At 41.1% G+C, this 19977-nt stretch overlaps 2 protein-coding genes across 7 annotated transcripts in view; one reads left to right on the forward strand and one right to left on the reverse strand.

The window, feature by feature from the left end:
* Positions 1-17103, forward strand: part of pde9aa (phosphodiesterase 9aa) — a 47942-nt gene extending 30839 nt beyond the window's left edge. For 2 of the 4 annotated variants that reach the window (XM_085764253.1, XM_085764256.1), the window contains 13 exons: positions 796-880; positions 2020-2080; positions 2689-2763; positions 4379-4465; positions 4555-4659; positions 5595-5677; positions 5930-6086; positions 7526-7639; positions 8283-8387; positions 8512-8640; positions 9736-9831; positions 9925-9988; positions 16827-17103. In XM_085764253.1, the coding sequence (XP_085620379.1) occupies positions 796-880; positions 2020-2080; positions 2689-2763; positions 4379-4465; positions 4555-4659; positions 5595-5677; positions 5930-6086; positions 7526-7639; positions 8283-8387; positions 8512-8640; positions 9736-9831; positions 9925-9975 (1148 nt within the window). In that variant the 3' untranslated portion in view covers positions 9976-9988; positions 16827-17103. Of the gene's footprint in view, positions 1-795; positions 881-2019; positions 2081-2493; positions 2569-2688; positions 2764-4378; positions 4466-4554; positions 4660-5594; positions 5678-5929; positions 6087-7525; positions 7640-8282; positions 8388-8511; positions 8641-9735; positions 9832-9924; positions 9989-16826 lie in introns of all 4 variants that reach the window. The other 2 variants (XM_085764254.1, XM_085764255.1) reach the window with 2 other exon arrangements.
* Positions 17104-18635: 1532 nt separating this feature from the next.
* wdr4 (WD repeat domain 4) overlaps positions 18636-19977 on the reverse strand; it is a 32343-nt gene continuing 31001 nt past the window's right edge. For all 3 annotated transcript variants that reach the window (XM_085764438.1, XM_085764439.1, XM_085764437.1), the window contains exon 11: positions 18636-18970. In XM_085764438.1, coding sequence (XP_085620564.1) covers positions 18780-18970 — 191 coding nt within the window. In that variant the 3' untranslated portion in view covers positions 18636-18779. The remainder of the gene's footprint in view (positions 18971-19977) is intronic.

Raw genomic sequence — 19977 nt, forward strand, 5'->3', positions numbered from 1 at the left:
GCGGTTAGCCGGCCGAGAACCCGCCCACTGAACTTGAAGCAACCAATTAACGGCCAGTAACTGTCTGTGAACCTGTCACTCAACGTAACCACCCCCCCATTTACGAAGCCTAAACAACACTAAAACAGTTGTGGTACAAAAAAATCCCCCCCCACAGTGTTCACGGAGGTGGAAACTATCGGTAGAGACCAAAAACAAAAAATCTGTAAAGTCGGCTATTTTAACATGGGGGTCAATGGAGAGTTGCTCACTTCTGGCACCAGCCCCCAGAGGAGAACCGGTCTCTTCTGGTCCCAGCCCCCAGAGGCCGCCGGAGAACTGCAGTTTTTTGAACGCGGAAGTGGTCTTCACTTATAGAACCCACAACTCCCCCCTTGGTCAAAACACAGGCAGATAAACCCTGTACATTTAGTCCTACAACACCAATGGAGGTGTTCCCAGCAGACCAACCAGATTGCCATTGAACTTGAATTCACCACAGGATAGTTTGGTTAGTTTAGTTATGTTTTCAAAAATGTTTCTTCAGCTGTGTGCAATGGTGACAGGAAAGTGTGTTTCTTGTTTCATTCACTGATCAACAACAGAAATGAAGCCAGCAGTGGTAAAGTGCATCACAGAGCTGAGCCAGCTGTGAACCAGGACAGGTCATTGCAGGCCCATCACCAGAGAGCCCCTGAGCACCTAAACTGTGTCGGAGCATGTCAGTATCATGAACCTAATACAGGTTCATGGTTTGAAAAATATAAAGCTAGTATGTCCAATGCGGTTTTAACAGATGTCTGTGTTTGCCTGCAGTGGAGGGCTTGAAGGTGGTGGAGATTGAGAAATGTCGCAACGACATCAAGAAGCTCCGTGAGGAGATGGCATTGAGAAACAACAGGTGAGTGTGAACAGTCACTTCCTGATCCTGACCACATCACATCTTGTTTGTATCTACTGCATCACTGCAGCCAAACAGACCAGTGCCAAAACGCTTGGATGCATCAGTCACTCATCTTCGGATGAGTCACTGATTGAACAATAAATGAATATTTTAAGTCACTGAAGCCTAAACAGATTTCTGAAACATATGGACACGTTTTAAATGTTTTTACATTTTACAGACTCTAGGATTAATTCACAAGATCCATCAATCAACTTGTAGTTTTATTATCAGTCGTACAATATTTGCACAGTATTTGTTGGTGCAGTGGTTGCAGAAGGTTGTGGGTTTGCATGTTCTCCCTGTGGCTGTGTGGGGTCCTCCCCCAGTCCAAAGACATGCACACTAAGCTGATCAGTGACTCTTAGATCAATGGTTCTCAAAGGGGTCCCTGGAAATTTTACCACTTTTTTCTAGAATTTTTATTTTTTATTTTTTATTTTTTTAGAAAGTTTTTACAACTATATTATTATTTTTATTTTTATTATTATTTATTTACTGGTACTCTTTTTTTTTAATTTACCACTTTTTTCGAAAACATTTTAAAAACTTTTTTTAGAGAAATTTTACCACTTTTTTCTAGAATTGTTTTTGAGAATTTCTTTTTTTTTTTTTTTGAGAATTGTTACCACTTTTTTCTGGAAATGTTTTTTTTTATTTTTAGTATATTTTTTGGCTTTTTGCCTTTATTTGATAGCACGGAGTAGAGGTAGACGCACCGCCCCTTTCTAGAAATGTTTAAACATCTCTACAAATGTCTCTACAATATTTCCACAAATTCACACCATTGGCCCTAACTTGAACATATACAGTACATGGACCAAAACAGTAATGCTCTTCAGTCTCAGAACAAATATTTGTTTTTTTTCTGGTGTTTGCTTCAAAATTTTGTCCAATGGGGGTCTGTGGTCTAATTTGTGTCAATTTAGGGTCCTTGATGTAAAAAGGTTTGAGAACCACTGGTTTGGGTGTAAATGATGTGAATGAGTGTAGCATGAGCCTTGTTTGTCTCCTGTGATAGGAGACACTCCCCCTGTGTCTGCGAGGACTGATGGATGGATGCTGTTGTTTATTCTCTGTTGTGTTGTATCTTGTAGTAACTTCCTGGAAGACAATAAGAAGCTCACTCCTCGTAGAGATGTGCCCTCCTACCCCAAGGTGAGTCTTTCCTCCACTACACACCTGTCTCTCCATGTGTGTGTGTTAGTCAGTCAGCAGTTCCACTTGCTGGAGTCAGAAATCAAACCAAATGTTGACTGATTGTGTTTGAAGATGTTGGTCAGGGTCAGTCCAGACAGTAACAGTAGATGATAAATAGGGACACATTGACAGACAGCTATTACGTCAGTACAACTGCTAGTATCATAGTATGTTACACATATTAAACATGGCTCTGTGGTCGGACACAGCAGCAGTTGATTCAAGAACGTCAAGTACAAAGGAGACTGCAGTTTTGGAAGATGTGTGTGTAGGTGTTTGCAGAGGTGTGTGGGTGTGTGTAGAGGTGTGTAGATGTGTGCCCCCAAGCCAGGCAGAGGCGGACAGGGTTAACAGAGATATGTTGCCTGCAGTACATGCTGTCACAACAGACCATAGACGCCCTCAAAAAACCCGCCTTTGACGTCTGGCTGTGGGAGGCCAATGAGGTAAGACTGATGAACTTCCTGAACCTGTCTCACCCACAACTCCCTCCTCTCCTCCCCCCTGCCCCCCCCCCCCCCCGTCCCCCCTGTGTGTACTGCTGCCTGCTGTGTGTGTGTGCATAGTACCATCTGTCTAAGGAGACAGTAGAAGCTCTTAGATTGCCTACATTCAATGCTTGGCAGTGGGAACCCAATGAGGTGAGGCTGATATCTATCTATCTATCTATCTATCTATCTATCTATCTATCTATCTATCTATCTATCTATCTATCTATCTATCTATCTATCTATCTATCTATCTATCTATCTATCTATCTATCTCTCTATCTATCTATCTATCTCTCTATCTATCTATCTATCTATCTATCTATCGTTCTATCTATCTATCTATCTATCTATCGTTCTATCTATCGTTCTATCGTTCTATCTATCGTTCTATCTATCTATCTATCTATCTATCTATCTATCTATCTATCTATCTATCTATCTATCTATCTATCTATCTATCTATCTATTGTTCTATCTATCCTTCTATCTATCGTTCTATCGTTCTATCTATCGTTCTTATCGTTCTATCTATCTATCTATAGTTCTATCGTTCTATCTATCGTTCTATCTATCATTCTATCGTTCTATCTATCTATCTATCTATCTATCTATCTATCTATAGTTATATCTATCTATCTATCTATCTATCTATCTATCTATCTATCTATCTATCTATCTCTCTATCTATCTATCTATCTATCTATCTATCTATCTATCTATCTATCTATCTATCTATCTATCTATCTATCTATCTATCTATCTATCTATCTATCTATCTATGTCCGTCCGTCTATCTGTCTATATAATGAAATGTGCAGCCAGCATTGAAAATGACAAGGTGTAGGCTACTATTAGCTAACATTAGTGTGGCAGCAGACCACACACCCCACATTCACCAAAATATTAGAATATTACGTAAATAATATAGAAAATTCTCTCTGTGTGTTTTGTTCCAGTTGACAGTAACTGCTGCAGTGCTTCTTAAGTTCTCAGGGACTTATATGTGAAATCATGAATTTACAGTAACATTTAAAAGTGAATATAAAACTGTTATTGTTATTAGCATGTAAATGTTGTGTTTAGCTACGGTATCTGGTGTGACAAACAGGACAGGGCTGACAGCACCTTGAGTTCAACCAGGTTACTGAATCAGAACAAATCAAAATCTAAAAATAATAGTCAGACCCAATCAGCAACAGGTTTCCATCAAGCCTCTTGTATTTGCTCTGGGACTGCATCAGAAAAGCAGAATGTCTTTGATGAGACAGCAGGTGATGAGAGGAGATCATTGAGATAAGAGATCAACATCCTGGAGCTGATACTATGACTTTGAGCAATGTGCATCAGAGTGTTAGGGAAAAAAACGCAGTGTTAACTTGTATGCATGTTTGCTTCGAACTCAACAAACCTTTAAAATGAAATATATAGAAAACAGAATTAATGAAAGATTTTAAAATGTGACTAAAACAAGCTGCAGTGAGCTCAGTGTCTGTTAGGTTTGTTGCTGCTGAGTCACAGCAGGTGAGCTTGGCTTGTTGCAGTTACTAATCAGACCTGTTATAGATAGTAGATTATGATTTAATCTTTATTACTGATAAGCAGAACAATTCAATAAAAAATACACAAAGACAGACAAATAAAAACAAATCAGATAACGTAGTTACAGTAATATATTATTATAGATCAAAGCTCTAGTACTGGATATGTCATTAGGTTTTACTTCTGTCATTCACACATATCACAATGCAGTCCTTTGTTGCTGTAGATGCTGAGCTGTCTGGAGCACATGTACCATGACCTGGGCCTGGTCAAAGACTTCAACATCAACCCCATCACCCTGAAGAGATGGCTGGTGAGACCCACACCCAGAGTGTCAGCGTGTGACAACCCTGGTTGGTGTTCAGTGTTAACAACCTTCTCTCTCTCTCTGTTTCTATGTAGTTGTGTATCCATGACAACTACAGGCACAACGCCTTCCACAACTTCCGCCACTGTTTCTGTGTGACCCAGATGATGTACAGTATGATCTGCCTCTGCAGCCTCCAGGTAAGCATGACCAACTCTACGTAAAGACCTGCCTCTAATAAACGCCTGTTAAAGGGATAATTCAACATTTTGGCAAATTGGCCCATTGCCATAATCGCTATAGTCATAGCAGTAGGTTCGTTATCTTTAATTGTCGGTGCAAGCTATTTTTAGAACGGCGGAGTTGTTTTAGAGGTAAATGCAGAGACTGCTTGATGAAAAACTGTCCCTGAAGGCAACGCGCAACCTCTAAAACAACTCTGTCTGGCAACGTTCTGTTATTATCTCATATTGTGGTGAATGTGCAGGTGACAACTTGTCCACCAGAGCGTTGTGGAGTTGTTGGATTGTGTATTTGATGAGTTTGGTGAGGGAAACCAAGAAATCCCATGAGCCTCTAGCGTAGCTCTGAGCAGCTCACGGCTCTGCTCCACCGTTCTAAAAACAGCTTGCACTGACAGATAACAAACCTACTGCTATGACTATAGGGATTATGGCAATGGGCCAAAATGTTGAACTATCCCTTCAACAACTCCAGGTAAATAAAGGCTCCACCCACTTCTGAGGAAGTACAGTAGATGAAAGCTGTGGTGGATCATAGATCATGTCAGATGATGTCCCAACGCTGTTATATTATGAACCCAACATATTTTATTATTTTAAATGGATGAAAAAATCTTTGTCCTCTCTGTCACTCTCTCTCCCTCTACACACACAAGCACATTGACAACAGACCCTCTCTCTGTCTCTGTTGTCAGGGACAACTCTTCCCTGGAGGAGAAGTTATCACAGGACTAATGACTCATTATGAAGCATCTGCATCACTGATGTGTCACACACTTAACACACACGCAGAAGCGCTCACACAAATAGGATCACATATCACAATACTTCATTAATGCATTAAGTAATGTTTGTGTGTATGTGTGTGTGTGTGTGTGTGTCTTTATTTTTAGGAGAAGTTCACACAGGTGGACGTTTTGATTCTCATGACAGCTGCAGTGTGTCATGATCTAGATCACCCTGGATACAACAATACGTAAGACAACATGGACACACACACACAGACACACGCACACACACACACACACACACACACACACACACACACACACACACACACACACACACACACACACACGCACACACACACACACCTACACACACACACACACACACACAGCAATTCCCGTAATCTGTGATTCTTTTTCTCTTTGACTCATTTTCTCCTCCTTCTCCTCTCATTCTCATTCGTTCTGTTTTCTGTTTACAACACCATCTCCCCCCCAAGGTACCAGATCAATGCGAGAACAGAGCTGGCCGTTCGCTACAATGACATCTCTCCTCTGGAGAACCATCACTGTGCCGTGGCCTTCCAGATCTTCTCACAGCCTGACTGCAACATCTTCTCCCACTTCGACCCAGAAGCCTTCAAGCAGATACGACAGGTAGAGCTGTGTGTGTGTGTGTGTGTGTCTGCGTGTGTATGTGTGTGTCTGTGTGTGTGTGTGTGTGCCAACCAGACAAGGCAAATCTCAGAAAGATGTTTTGGGATTGCTGAGTAATCTGTGGTGCTGGCTTCTTAGTCAAAACAAAATGACATTATGTGTCCTCACATTCACCATATGTCATTTGGTTTTGACTAATACTGTATTAGGAAACTCTTGAAATGTGTGTAACCATTGTCTTGTATAGAAACAGTCTGATAAACACCACAAAGGCAAGGCAATTTTATTTGTATAGCCCGTTTTTACAAACAGTTAGTCTCAAAGGTAGGGATGTCACGATTATAGATTTCCTTGGTACGATTATTGTCAGAGAAATAATGATGGTGTTACAATTATCACAATTTTTATGCATTAATTCATTAATCTCACAACAATATTATGAAGTTGTAAAAATCAATGATAGTCAAAATATATTTCTATTTCTAATCATATACACAAAATATTTTAAGTATCTATTTATATAGGACTAATTATTAATCCCCCAGGGAAAATGTTTGAATTATTTCAGTGATTATTTGTCATCTATACCGAATGTTTAAGTTTATTTTTTATCTTTTTTGACACGCTAATATCTACCAGTGACCAAAGTGACGGTATTGAGAAATATTTACTTTTAACATTGTAAAGCACTTTGTGTTGCATTTTTATATGTATGAAAGGTGCTATATAAATAAATAAAGGGTTAGTAGCCGTGACATCCCTACTCAAAGGGCTTTACATGGCATCATAACAACATCCTCTGTCCTTAGACCTCGACAGACATCAGAGAAGTTGTTGATCTCAGCTGACTGTCCCCACATGCACAACACAGAGGTTTCCATGGTGATGTTAAGTGCTAGGTTTCTACTGTGTGTGACACTGATTGTTGTGTGGGAGGGAGCATCACGATATAATGGAGGTGGTATATCAGGTGGTACTCCTGCCACTTTGTGTGTCTCCTGCCACTTTGTGTGTCTCTGATCCTGTTCAAACCTGTTAAGACCTGATCACAAATGGTCAGCTCTAGGTTCTCATGCGGATACTTTCTATCAGCACTACGAACGTGAACGAGACCTGGGCACATCTAAGTAACAGCAAGTCTGACCTAGGTCCTCGGCTGCAGTCTGAAGAGTGAGGAAGTGATAACAGAGATAAAGCAAAGTATTTGATCTAACAGTGTGCATACTAAGACTGAGAACTGCCCCCATATGAATGAATTTGACTGTGTAGCAGCTGAATGATTTACATGAGTAAAAACAGTAATATGTGGCTAAAAAAAAGCTTAAATAGTAAGACAGTTAGTGAGTGTGGAGACCGAGGATGGAGCAGCCTAAAACTACTTGAAGGAAACAAACAGCCAAAAGGCCTTCAGCACAAATCAGTGTGTGTGTGTGTTTCAGGGAACCATCACATTGATCCTGGCCACAGACATGGCTCGACACGGGGAGATCCTCGACTCCTTCAAGCAGAAAGTCGACAACTTTGACTACACAGATGAGGAACACGTCACATGTGTAAGAGCTCCTCCTCCACACACGTGTTCAGGTGGTCCAGACAGAAGACAACCACATCATCATCATCATGTCCCAGGATCTTCCTACAGTATGAGCTTAGTCTGCAAGGACATGACAAGCTGCAGAGCTGTCACTCTGACATGTAGAATATGTAACATGATGGCATATATTACAGTTTTTCTCCATTGGTTTGGCTCATTTCTCTAAACAGAAATTACATTCTCAAAACTCTAAGATCATTTGGTTAAACAGTGTTAGAGTTCAGCACAACCATAGATCACTTGCAAAAGCTCATCTCTCTCCCAAAATAGTTCACTCAGAATAAGATAAAGGTACATATGATTCCCTGAAGGAGAAATGCCATCCCACAGTTGTATGTTTGTGAAATGATCGAGAACTCATGGAAAAACCTTTTCTGATCAACTGAAACCTAAATCCTTAAATACAGATAGATTCATTCTTTTAAAATCCAATTAAGATTCTAATTGAAGTATATTGAATTTACTGTCAACAACATCAGTGTTTAGTCTACACATAGAGTAAATGTTGTTTCACTGCAAATCCTTTCTTCACCTAATGACAATCTCCACTGTGGTCAAGGAGAATGTGATGTTGTTGACCTCTGAGCTCTGACCCTGTGCAGCTGAAGATGGTGCTCATCAAGTGCTGTGACATCTCCAACGAGGTGCGGCCCATGGAGGTGGCTGAGCCGTGGGTGGACTGCCTGCTGGAGGAGTACTTCATGCAGGTAGGAGCAGAACGTGAAAACATCTCAGTGTGTGACAGTGTTCACAGGCTCAGTAGAATATCATGATGTATGTTTGGTGGAGTGTGTTGCTGTTACGGTGCAGTGATGTGTTGCTCTCTCTCAGAGTGACAGGGAGAAGGCCGAGGGGCTTCCCGTGGCTCCGTTCATGGACAGAGAGAAGGTCACCAAGCCCACGGCTCAGATCGGTTTCATCAAGTTTGTGCTTATCCCCATGTTTGAGACGGTGATGAAGGTGAATATGCGGGAAGAGGCTGTAATGTTCTAGACTAGACTCCTCAGTCAGTGGTTTTGTTTTCTACTACAACACACATCATCACTTGAACTCTGGCTCCTTCATCACACCCTCTGAATGTGTATGTGTGTGTGTGAGTGAGAGGAAAACAAATAAAAGAACTTGAAAAAGATGGAGCAGAGGGGTAAGAGTGAGTTTGAGAGGACAGGACAATGATGACGATTATACATTCTATTCTTAGTTCTTCAGTTTAAAGGGATAGTTCAACATTTTGGTAAATTGGCCCATTGCCATAATCGCTATAGTCATAGCAGTAGGTTCGTTACCTTAAATTGTCGGTGCAAGCTATTTTTGGAACGGCGGAGCAGAGCCACAAGCTGCTCAGAGCTACGCTACGGAGGCTCATGGGATTTCTTGGTTTCCCTCATCAAACTCATCAAATACACAATCCAACAACTCCACAACGCTCTGGTGAATGTAACAGAACGTTACCAGACAGAGTTGTTTTAGAGGTTTAGAGATTCATGAAAACAGCTGATGCGCGTTGCCTTCAGGGGCAGTTTTTCATCAAGCAGTCTCTGTATTCACCTCTAAAACAACTCTGTCTGGTAACGTTCTGTTATTATCTCATAGCGTGGTGAATGTGCAGGTCACAACTTGTCCACCAGAGCGTTTTGTAGTTGTTGGATTGTGTATTTGATGAGTTTGATGAGAGAAACCAAGAAATCCCATTAGCCTCCGTAGTGTAGCTCTGAGCAGCCTCTAAACAGGCTCTGGTGCTCCCAGTGGGGACACATCAGTCATGATGCTTGTAGATGAGGTCTACAGATGGGTTTCATAATCATTTGATAGTGAAGCTGCTTTGAGAAGTGGATGTGTTCTCTGAACCCTGCCATGGCTCACAGAATCCAGGGTTGAAGTTAGACACTTTGTGAGGGACAAATATGGAAAAAACCTGCTGCCAAAATCAGCAGAATGTTCTGATAAAGTGACAGCACTGACACTTGGACCTGTCTGTGTGTGTGTGTGTGTGTGTGTGTGTGTGTGTGTGTGTGTGTGTGTGTGTGTGTGTGTCCGTGTGTCCGTGTGTACCAGCTGTTCCCACAGATTGAGGAGGCTATGGTGCAGCCTCTCAGAGAGTCCAGAGACAGATATGAAGAACTCAAACAGATTGATGATGCCATGAATGAGGTCAGTTTGTGTGTGTGACTATAAGTGTGTGTGTACAGTATGTGTATTATTTGTCCTCCCTGCTGATTGTAACCAGCAATGTGACGTCTTCAGGTGCAGAAGAAGAAAAGTGAGAACTTGACCATGGGAGGGAAGAAGAAGTGAACAGTTTGAAAAGGTAAGAGAGACCAGAAGTGAGGAGTCCTCCTGGAGGATCAGAGCAGATCTAGGAGCAGCTCTAACTGTCTTCAGCAGTTGATAATATCCATGTAGACAGTCTGTCACAGGACGTTTAACTTTAAAGCTGAGTTACCAGGTTACCAGCCCAGGTGGGCGGGCTTCTGGTGTGGCTGAGAGTGGTCATTTCTTAGTTGTGACATCACAAAGTGACAGGAAGTCCTGGCGGCTGGTTTTAAGGCTCAGTTTCTGAATACAGTCTGTGTGCATTTCTCTGTGGACTGAGGCTTTGATACTTTCACAGTATTAATATAGAACCTAGAGCTGCTTTATAATCACACTACACATGGACATCTACCTTTATACTGCATGGAGCTTTAACACAAACATCTACCTTTATACTGTATGGAGATTTAATACAAACATCTACCTTGCTAATGTATGGGGCTTTAACACAAACATCTACCTTGCTAATGTATGGAGCTTTACAGTTTTTCTCTGTTGGTTTGGCTCAATTCTTGAAACAGAAATTACATTCTCAAAATAACATGGACAAATCTCCAAACCACCTTGCAAATGTTCACAACAGAATGGCATTTCTCATTGATTTCATCAAATTGCAAATGTCTTAGTACATGTCTCAAGTGTCTTAGTGCATCTTTGCAAATGGTTATGTACAAGTACCCTAGAGTTAGCACAATGAGCATACATTTAGCACATTTTCCAAATGAATAGATCTTGCTGATCTAAGCCAGAGATGTTCACAAGTCTTTTTTTGCAAGTCCAAGTCAAGTCTCAAGTCTTTGGTCACGAGTCCAAGTCAAGTCTCAAGTCTTTGAGGGGTGAGACTTCATCAAGTCTCAAGTCTTTGGTCACGAGTCCAAGTCAAGTCTCAAGTCTCTATAAAATAAAATTTTCCTGTCTCTTCTGGTTGTAATGACCCTTTATCATCTGCTGCTATCCGGTCTACTAAGGATACTGCACAGCTATAGCTAAGAGATTCAAAGCATTTACTGTATTATTATCACTCCTTTATCTATACAGTATTGATTAGTTGTTTATTATATGATCACTTTAAACAGGATATTGCAATGCAATATGAAGAAAACACACAATGAAAGCTCCTTTAAAGGAAACTGTATTCTGAGTCAAGAAAGAATCCAGGCTGCTCTGCCCCTCTGCACTGGCCTTTTCTCTTTTTTTTTGCTTTGTTGAATTCCGAAAACCCAGATGAACAACATGGAAAATTATTTAGGCTGTTAATTATAGGTCATCTGGATGGTACCTATAGCTCACATCTTTATGTGCAGCAAAACCTTTCTGGAACCGCATGTTTCTGAGAGAAGAACTGGTTGTTATTATTTTTTTAATTAGCTCCGTCAACTCATGGGGGCGTGTCGACACATGCAGACTTCCATACGGGCCTTCAGTCATATTTCGCAGCAAAACCATAAATAAACAGGAGGATTTAGCCTACAGTATCCTGATAGACACAGTCGGCAAGCAAGGAAACGTCACTTCCGGTTAGGGCCGTGGGGGAAAACAAACCGTGTCCCCCATACACACTCATGCAAAAACGCGGCATTTTAAACCTTTGTCAAAGGCTTTTTCGCCGTCCTGTCTTAGTTTTAATCACATGTATATGCTGACAGAGAGCTATATTTTTAGAAACTCACCACGATCTGGGTCGATTGTTGTCCGTACATTTAAAAATATTAGGTATTTCACAGTCAGTCATATTTGTCTTCCCCCACGGCTCTGACGCTCTCTTAGTCGCCGCCGGCCGGCTCTAGACACTCGTAGACACTGCCTGAGTTATTGTGTATTATTTTGCACCGCAAATAAATTCAAAAACCACAACCTGAACTTTTATATCGGAACTTCGCTCATCTTCTCCAAACGTGTAACGCTCTGACCGGAAGTGAAGGTTGCCGACCCTGCTGACTCGGTGTAGGCTATGGCTGTGAAAACTTTATATTTTAAGATGTACGGACAGCAATCGACCCAGATCGTGATGAGTTTTCTAATATATAGCTCTTTGTCAGCATATACATGTGATTAAAACTAAGACAGGACGGCGAACAAGCGTTTGACAAAGGTTTAAAATGCCGCCTTTTTGCATGAGTGTGTATGGGGAAAACGGTTTGCCCCCACGGCCCTAACCGGAAGTGACGTTTCCTTGCTTGCCGACTGTGTCTATATGTGCCAGTTATACAGCAGCTAGTCCCCGTGAAGGAAGGTCTGACAACAAACGGACGATGTAGCCTACCTCACATGTAGGCTACGGAGGTGCCGCTATTAAAAAAAAAAAAAGCCGGTTCACAGTCGACTGTCACTCACCCGCAGCAGCTGACTGCGCTGTCAGAGGAGCTCTGCTGCTCCTCTCTCTTTAGACACTGGTGTTTGGCTGCACTCTGTAGGAGTTCAATATGAAGATCTAACCTCCATCTGAATAACGTTACCGGCCATGTGGCGCTGCTCCGCTAGTGGGTGTTAACGGCAAAAAAGAAAAAGAAAAAGATCGTCGGTCGTCCTATCACGAGGGAGGCACGAGCCCAAAAAAAATAAAGATTGTTCACGAGTCTCAAAACACGAGTCCGAGTCGAGTCTGAAGTCTTTTGGGCACGAGTCCAAGTCAAGTCGGAAGTCAATGTGGGTGTCGCAAACTCGAGTCCCCATCTCTGATCTAAGCTGATTAGTTGATTCTCAGTCTAATGGTTGCTCTCTCCAAAACATGTCAGCATGATTTCACTGTGTAAATCATCATATGCACAATAGTCTGTTCAACTGTCAAAATTAGTCAACATACTGTAGGCTAATACCATGAAAACCATATGAATTTCTTGCAGCATTTCATAAATTCATGACAGTAATTGACAGTCAGGTGAAATTAGAACTTGACTAACGAAGGAGGTCATCTCAGATGACCAATCTGTTTAGCTACCTGACTGGTGCTGTCTATGATTGTGAATGCTGCCAAACGCGTATATATAGAGCTTGGCTAGGGCTAGGGCCTGCATCGCGAGGGAAAATATCCGCTGTGATGTTGATGAAAATATGTGGCCAATCAGAGCGCAGCGTATGGATGGTCAGGAGGATGAAGATGGTGGCCAGGAGACAGAGGGTGATGACAGTGATGACCAGTGAAAATGTCTCTACTCGTGAAACTTTGTTTACTGCACTATAGGCTTGGTATATTTTTTCTGGGTTTTTTTGTGTTCATATTTCATACATGTACAGAGAACTGTAGGCATACATTTTGTTTTTACAGTACATAATCTTGAGTTACTTTATGTAGGCTATATGTGAATAAAAATGGTTACAATTTCCTTGGCAATATGAGTGCAGTGTGTGTGATGTCAAACTTTGGAGGCTACTCTTACTGTAAAGTCCTTTTCTTAGGTTTTATACGTCTCTGCCATAGTGACAAAACATCTAAGCATTTTGACTTGCAGTGCTCACAGAATGCCACAGGGATGATGCATTTTGGGGGCACTGACTACTTACATGAGAAAGAAGTTTGGTTTTGACACATAAGTAAACTGTTTTGGGAGAGATATGAGGTTCTGCAGCTCATCCATGGTGTTATGCTGAACCATCCAGTTTATTTTTGGTAAAAGCACTAAGTGAATGCAAATGAGCCAAAAGTAATTGAGAAAGATCTTTGCCATTTTGATGGTACTGACACTTTACATGGTAAAGGAATCTAGTTTTGAAGCATGTGTGAACAGTTTTGGGAGAGATATGCGCTTTTGCTAGTGAGCTGTAATGTTGTGCAGAACTGTAAGACTGTTTGGCCAAATGGTCTTATAGTTTTAAGAATTTAATTTCTGTTTCAAGAAATGAGCCAAACCAACAGAAAAACTGTAACACAAACATCTACCTTGCTAATGTATGGGGCTTTAACACAAACAGCTTTAACACAAACATCTACCTTGCTAATGTATGGAGCTTTAACACAAACATCTACCTTGCTAATGTATGGAGCTTTAACACAAACATCTACCTTGCTAATGTACGGAGCTTTAACACAAACATCTACCTTGCTAATATATGGAGCTTTAAGGATTTTATCTGGAGGCCCAGAGACTGTGGCCAGAGGTCACTGTCAGTGACCCGAGTGGATTTCTATCAGGAACATGTTGTATATCCTTATTTCTTTGAAACATCAAAAGACTTTGGGTTTAGGTGGTTTAGGTTTTATATAATAATGTGTGTGCAAAAATCTGAACTTATGAGTGAGGCAGGTGTCATCCAGCCCATCCTGAGCCCAGGTCTGTTGGAGGTTTTCAGCCTGTAAAAAGGGACTTTCTTCTCCCTCTGTCACCAAGAGCTGTTCTCTGTGCATTTCTCTCTTGCTGTGACAAAAGTTAAAGCCTTGACCTTACTCTGTAAAGAGCCTTCAGATAATGCATGCTATGATTTAGGACTATACAAATAACCTGAATTAGACTGATCCAGATAGCTCCACAATATGAGAATCCAGTGTGGCTGGGAGCAGGAGGGTTCTTCATTAGCAGCAGTTGCACAGTTTGCTGAGATCTACAGACAGGAGCCCATTAACTCAATTTACTGATGGCGCTTTTCTGTTTGTAGAGAAACTCTCACAGTCTTCATTCATTCAGATGGGAATCAGCAATTACAGTTTTTCTCTGTTGGTTTGGCTCATTTCTTGAAACAGAAATTACATTCTCAAAATAACATGGACAAATCTCCAAACCACCTTGCAAATGTTCACAACAGAATGGCATTTCTCATTGATTTCATCAAATTGCAAATGTCTTAGTACATGTCTCAAGTGTCTTAGTGCATCTTTGCAAATGGTTATGTACAAGTACCCTAGAGTTAGCACAATGAGCATACATTTAGCACATTTTCCAAATGAATAGATCTTGCTGATCTAAGCTGATTAGTTGATTCTCAGTCTAATGGTTGCTCTCTCCAAAACATGTCAGCATGATTTCACTGTGTAAATCATCATATGCACAATAGTCTGTTCAACTGTCAAAATTAGTCAACATACTGTAGGCTAATACCATGAAAACCATATGAATTTCTTGCAGCATTTCATAAATTCATGAGAACAGAACTTGACTAACGAAGGAGGAGTTCCTACATCTCAGATGACCAATCAATCAGCTGTTTAGCTACCTGACTGGTGCTGTCTATGATTGTGAATGCTGCCAAACGCGTAGGGCCTGTACCTTTTGGGCTCTAGGGTGATGTTGATGAAAATATGTGGCCAATCAGAGCGCAGTGTATGAGATGGTCAGGAGGATGAAGATGGTGGCCAGGAGACAGAGGGTGATGACAGTGATGACCAGTGAAAATGTCTCTACTCACTATAGGCTTGGTATATTTTTTCTGTTTTTTTTTGTGTTCATATTTCATACATGTACAGAGAACTGTAGGCCTATACATTTTGTTTTTACAGTACATAATCTTGAGTTACTTTATGTAGGCTATATGTGAATAAAATTCACAATTTCCTTGGCAATATGAGTGCAGTGTGTGTGATGTCAAACTTTGGAGGCTGCTCTTACTGTAAAGTCCTTTTCTTAGGTTTTATACGTCTCTGCCATAGTGACAAAACATCTAAGCATTTTGACTTGCAGTGCTCACAGAATGCCACAGGGATGATGCATTTTGGGGGCACTGACTACTTACATGAGAAAGAAGTTTGTTTTTGACACATAAGTAAACTGTTTTGGGAGAGATATGAGGTTCTGCAGCTCATCCATGGTGTTATGCTGAACCATCCAGTTTATTTTTGGTAAAAGCACTAAGTGAATGCAAATGAGCCAAAAGCAATTGAGAAAGATCTTTGCCATTTTGATGGTACTGACACTTTACATGGTAAAGGAATCTAGTTTTGAAGCATGTGTGAACAGTTTTGGGAGAGATATGCGCTTTTGCTAGTGAGCTGTAATGTTGTGCAGAACTGTAAGACTGTTTGGCCAAATGGTCTTATAGTTTTAAGAATGTAATTTCTGTTTCAAGAAATGAGCCAAACCAACAGAGAAAAACTGTAATATAAACAAATACAGTGATGCTAAATCCAAGGAAAGACAGTGAGAGACATTTTACATCCCAGGGTATGAAGACACTGTACTGCGTTAGAGTCAGGTATGTCCTCCATAGGCAGTTAGGAACGCAGTGAGGCTCAAGTGAAGACACATTCAGGTGAGAGCCTCTTCAGGACCGGGCCACACATTTCTCCAGACACCTTCAGATGATGAAAACCATGTCCATGGTCCTGGTTAGAGGTTTCTTCCTGTTTAAAGAGTTTCTCTTTAATTATGCTCTCTGCAAACGTGTTGGCTTTCTCTGTAACAAAGTCAGGTCTTGACCCTAACTAACCTGTAAAGTGCCTTGAGATAAAATCTATTAATGATTTGGCTATAATAAACAAATAAATGTATTTAAATTGAAGTGAACAAGCTAGAGCCTGCAGCAGCATGTACCAACACAACCTGCCACTACAGGGCTCAGTGAACCTGGCTGATGAGGACACGTTCTGTCAGTTGTTGTAATGTCTCAGGTGGTGAGACGTCGGTATTCAGCGGTCAATGTCATTGTGACCTCAGACAACAGACAGATCAGTCTGAGTGGAGGACAAGCATGGAGGAATAAAGTCAAGTAGTAAAAGTGCTTCTAGTATATGAGGTCAAAAACTCTCTATGGAGTTGTACACTGTGTAGGTTTTTTAGCTGTTTGTCTCTTCTTGACCAGATCTCATCAGTCACTTGGTCTGTGAGTACAGATGTTGCTGAGAAGTACGGTAGTGTGCGAGTGTGTTTGAGTGTTTTCCTCATCAGTCTCATGTGTTTCCAACCCAGGACTCAGAGTGGAGCAGAGACCTCGTTGAGCAGCTGAGCCCAGCTGACCCTGGACCACTTCAGTGGTCATGTGATCTGACAGTGGCTCTCAGACCGCATTACAGGGCTGGACTCCAGAACCAGAGGGACAATCCAAAGCCTTCTTCAGGGACCGTCTGCATTTGCACAGCAGACCACTATGTTTATGTTTTTTTTTTTTGAACAGTTGTTTTTTACAGATTGTACAGATTTATAGTGACATTTGTTCTTTCCTACAAAATAAAGAGGTGACTTTAATTACACAATCTTTCTGAACTGTTATTGTGACCTCCCTCTACTTAAAGCAGAAGAAAGCGGAATGTTTGTGTTAATATAAGGCTTAAATAGTTCTATCTTCCGACAGGGATCACTTACAGTATATAGAGTGTTTGGTCGGAAACACGGGTCTGTCAGTCACTCTGCTCTGCTGTAAGCCGAGGAGAAAACTTTCCTTGTATCCTACAACCTTTATCCAATAAGGAGAGAGAACGGCATAAAGGGGCGGTCCTCTCTGTGTGTGCAGCCAAGGGATGCGCGTGAATGTGGTGCCGTAGGGACGAGGGCGGGGGCTGCTAACTCCATCGGCTGACAAGAAGTTAGCCACAACCACCGGATCGCTTACTTCTGCTTTAACACAGTTGTATTTCTACATGTAAGAACATGGTTGTGTATGACAGGTCAGCAGCAACTGTCCTGAGGCTGCAGGAACATGTTCACTCCGTCAGCTGCTATTCTCTCAATTGGATTAAGAATTGAAATTCAAATATTTTTGGCATAATATAAACATAGATATTTCAAGACAGAAGCTTTCAGATCAGCACGGAGGCTTCACAGAGCTGTCTCTGGTCTCTCAGGCTCCCGTCAAGCTCCCCCTCCTCTCAGTTTGTTTGTCCCTGGATCAAGGTGGAATGGTGGAAGATGGAGGACGACCTGAGGAATTAAAATATAGCCACTCCTCTGGAAATACATCATCTGTCATCATGCATCCATATACACCAACCAGGCCTAACATTCTGACTACTGACAGGTGATGTGAATAACACTCCATCATGACACCTGTCAGTGGGCTGTTCCGGCCTTATTTCATTCAGGTTTTAAGTATAAAAACGTCACTTGTCTGAGTCTTAAAGGAGACATATTACGTCCCATTTCCAAGAATTCAAATAGTTCCCAGGTGTCCTATAGACATGTCTGTGTCTGTGACATGCTTTGGTCAAAATACCCCAAAGATCAAACATTACAGGTAGGGGTGGGGTTATGCAAATGTGTTATTAGAATTTGAAAACTAATGACATCATTCCTAGACAACTGAGGGAACAGCTCATAAAACCACATGGATTTCAACCTCTGGAGCCTGAAAATTACAGATTTTTTTTGTCAGCTGGCACATTTTGGGGGCTGAATGACAAGACAAACACCCAAATATATTTTAAAGAGCCGTCAAAAAATGATAATTCCATAATATGTCCCCTTTAAAGTTCAGTTTTAATTCACTGGTGACACTTGTGAAGTGATTGACTGACTTTGCAGGTTCTGACTGGTGAGGTTTTGATTGTTTTAGAGGACTTGCACTGGAGATTGAATGGGGAGAGTAAAGCACTATCTGTTCTGAGAACTGTGTAAGAGTTGTGAGGCTTTCATCAAAGTGATAAAGAAAAATTCTGATAGAAGATAGACATTAAATAGAAAGGCCAGATGATGAGCTGTGTATTTTGCAGTGACGTGCAGCCACAGACTGAACGCAGCAGCTGCTCTCAGACCAGTCACTGCTCAGAGTTAATGAGAGAATCATTCACAAACAGCATTGTTCACTCATTTAGTAAAAATCTGAAAAACTAAATCAAAAAAAAAATTACATCTGTATAGTCTCTCCCCAGATGCTTCTTCAGAGCACATATTCAAGTTAGATTCATTAACATAAAGGAAACTGAAAGTTTATGTTGAGGTGGATGATGGAGTCCCTCCATCTGAATTCTTCTTCTTCTTGTTCTGTTTCCTCTCCTGTGTCTTGGTCCTCTTCAGCTGCTGCTCCTCCAGACGCTGCTGCTTCTTCTGCAGGTACACGGCCACGTTATCATAACTGGACTTGTACAGATGCTCCGAGCTGCTGCTGCTCCGCGTGGAGGCTACAGGAGAGCAGAAGGGAAAAGCTTAGTAGTCCAGTCATTTTATGAAAAAAGGTTGAACAAATTGCAACAGAAGCAAACTCAAGTGATTTTGTATCCTCAACATGTCCTGAGTGAGGGAAAAAAAGCCCAGAAGAATCCCATTAGGGGATAGTTTAGAAAAAGACCCAAATATAGCCCATTCACACACCTATTAATTATTTTTCTCATCTGAATAAGGTAAAATCTTTAACCTTTAGATATCGCCATGAAAATTACTGAGTTGATTACTTACATTAAGACAAACAAAAAATGTATTACAAGTTCTTTGAAATTCTTTGTTAACTCATTGAGTGCCAACCACGTAATTTTACGTTTTTTGCTTTTTTTTTTAATTATGAAACTAGACACTTTAACACACCTTATGTGTAAATTTGGGGACTCTACGACGAGCAGAACTGAAATAGATGACAATCAAAGACTCATGACAGCTCACGATCTGGAAGTTTTTATCATAACTCAGCTTTTGCAAACCGAGTTATGCATGTGGATGGAGCGGTGGGGCCGGTGTTCCCGAGCTGCTTTGGCCGAGAGACCATCACGTTCCGCGGCGAGAGGCTGTGACACGGCGCGTCTGTGTTATTGTTGTTTAGTGGCTTCTCCCAGCCCTTAGTCGACATGAGGGTGAGTAGATAATGAGTGAAATTTGAATTTTGGGTGAACTATCCCTTCAAGGAGAAGGACACTTATCTTTTGATTGTTGTTTTGATCGAATATATATATACATTACAAAACTTACAAAACGGTGGAATTTATGCAAATTTGCTCATGTTAACAAAGAATTTCAAAAAACATAATACATTTTTTGTTTGTCTTAATGTAAGTAATGGGATTCTTCTGGGCTTTTTTCCCTCACTCAGGACATGTTGAGGATACAAAATCAGTTGAGTTTGCTTCTGTTGCAATTTGTTCAACGTTGACCCCTTTTTTGGCTTAAAATTACTGGACTATAGAGACACACCAGCTGC

The sequence above is a fragment of the Trachurus japonicus genome, chromosome 21, assembly GCF_045865225.1.
Source record: "Trachurus japonicus isolate A0001 chromosome 21, Traja_1.0".
In the NCBI taxonomy this organism is placed as follows: domain Eukaryota; kingdom Metazoa; phylum Chordata; class Actinopteri; order Carangiformes; family Carangidae; genus Trachurus; species Trachurus japonicus.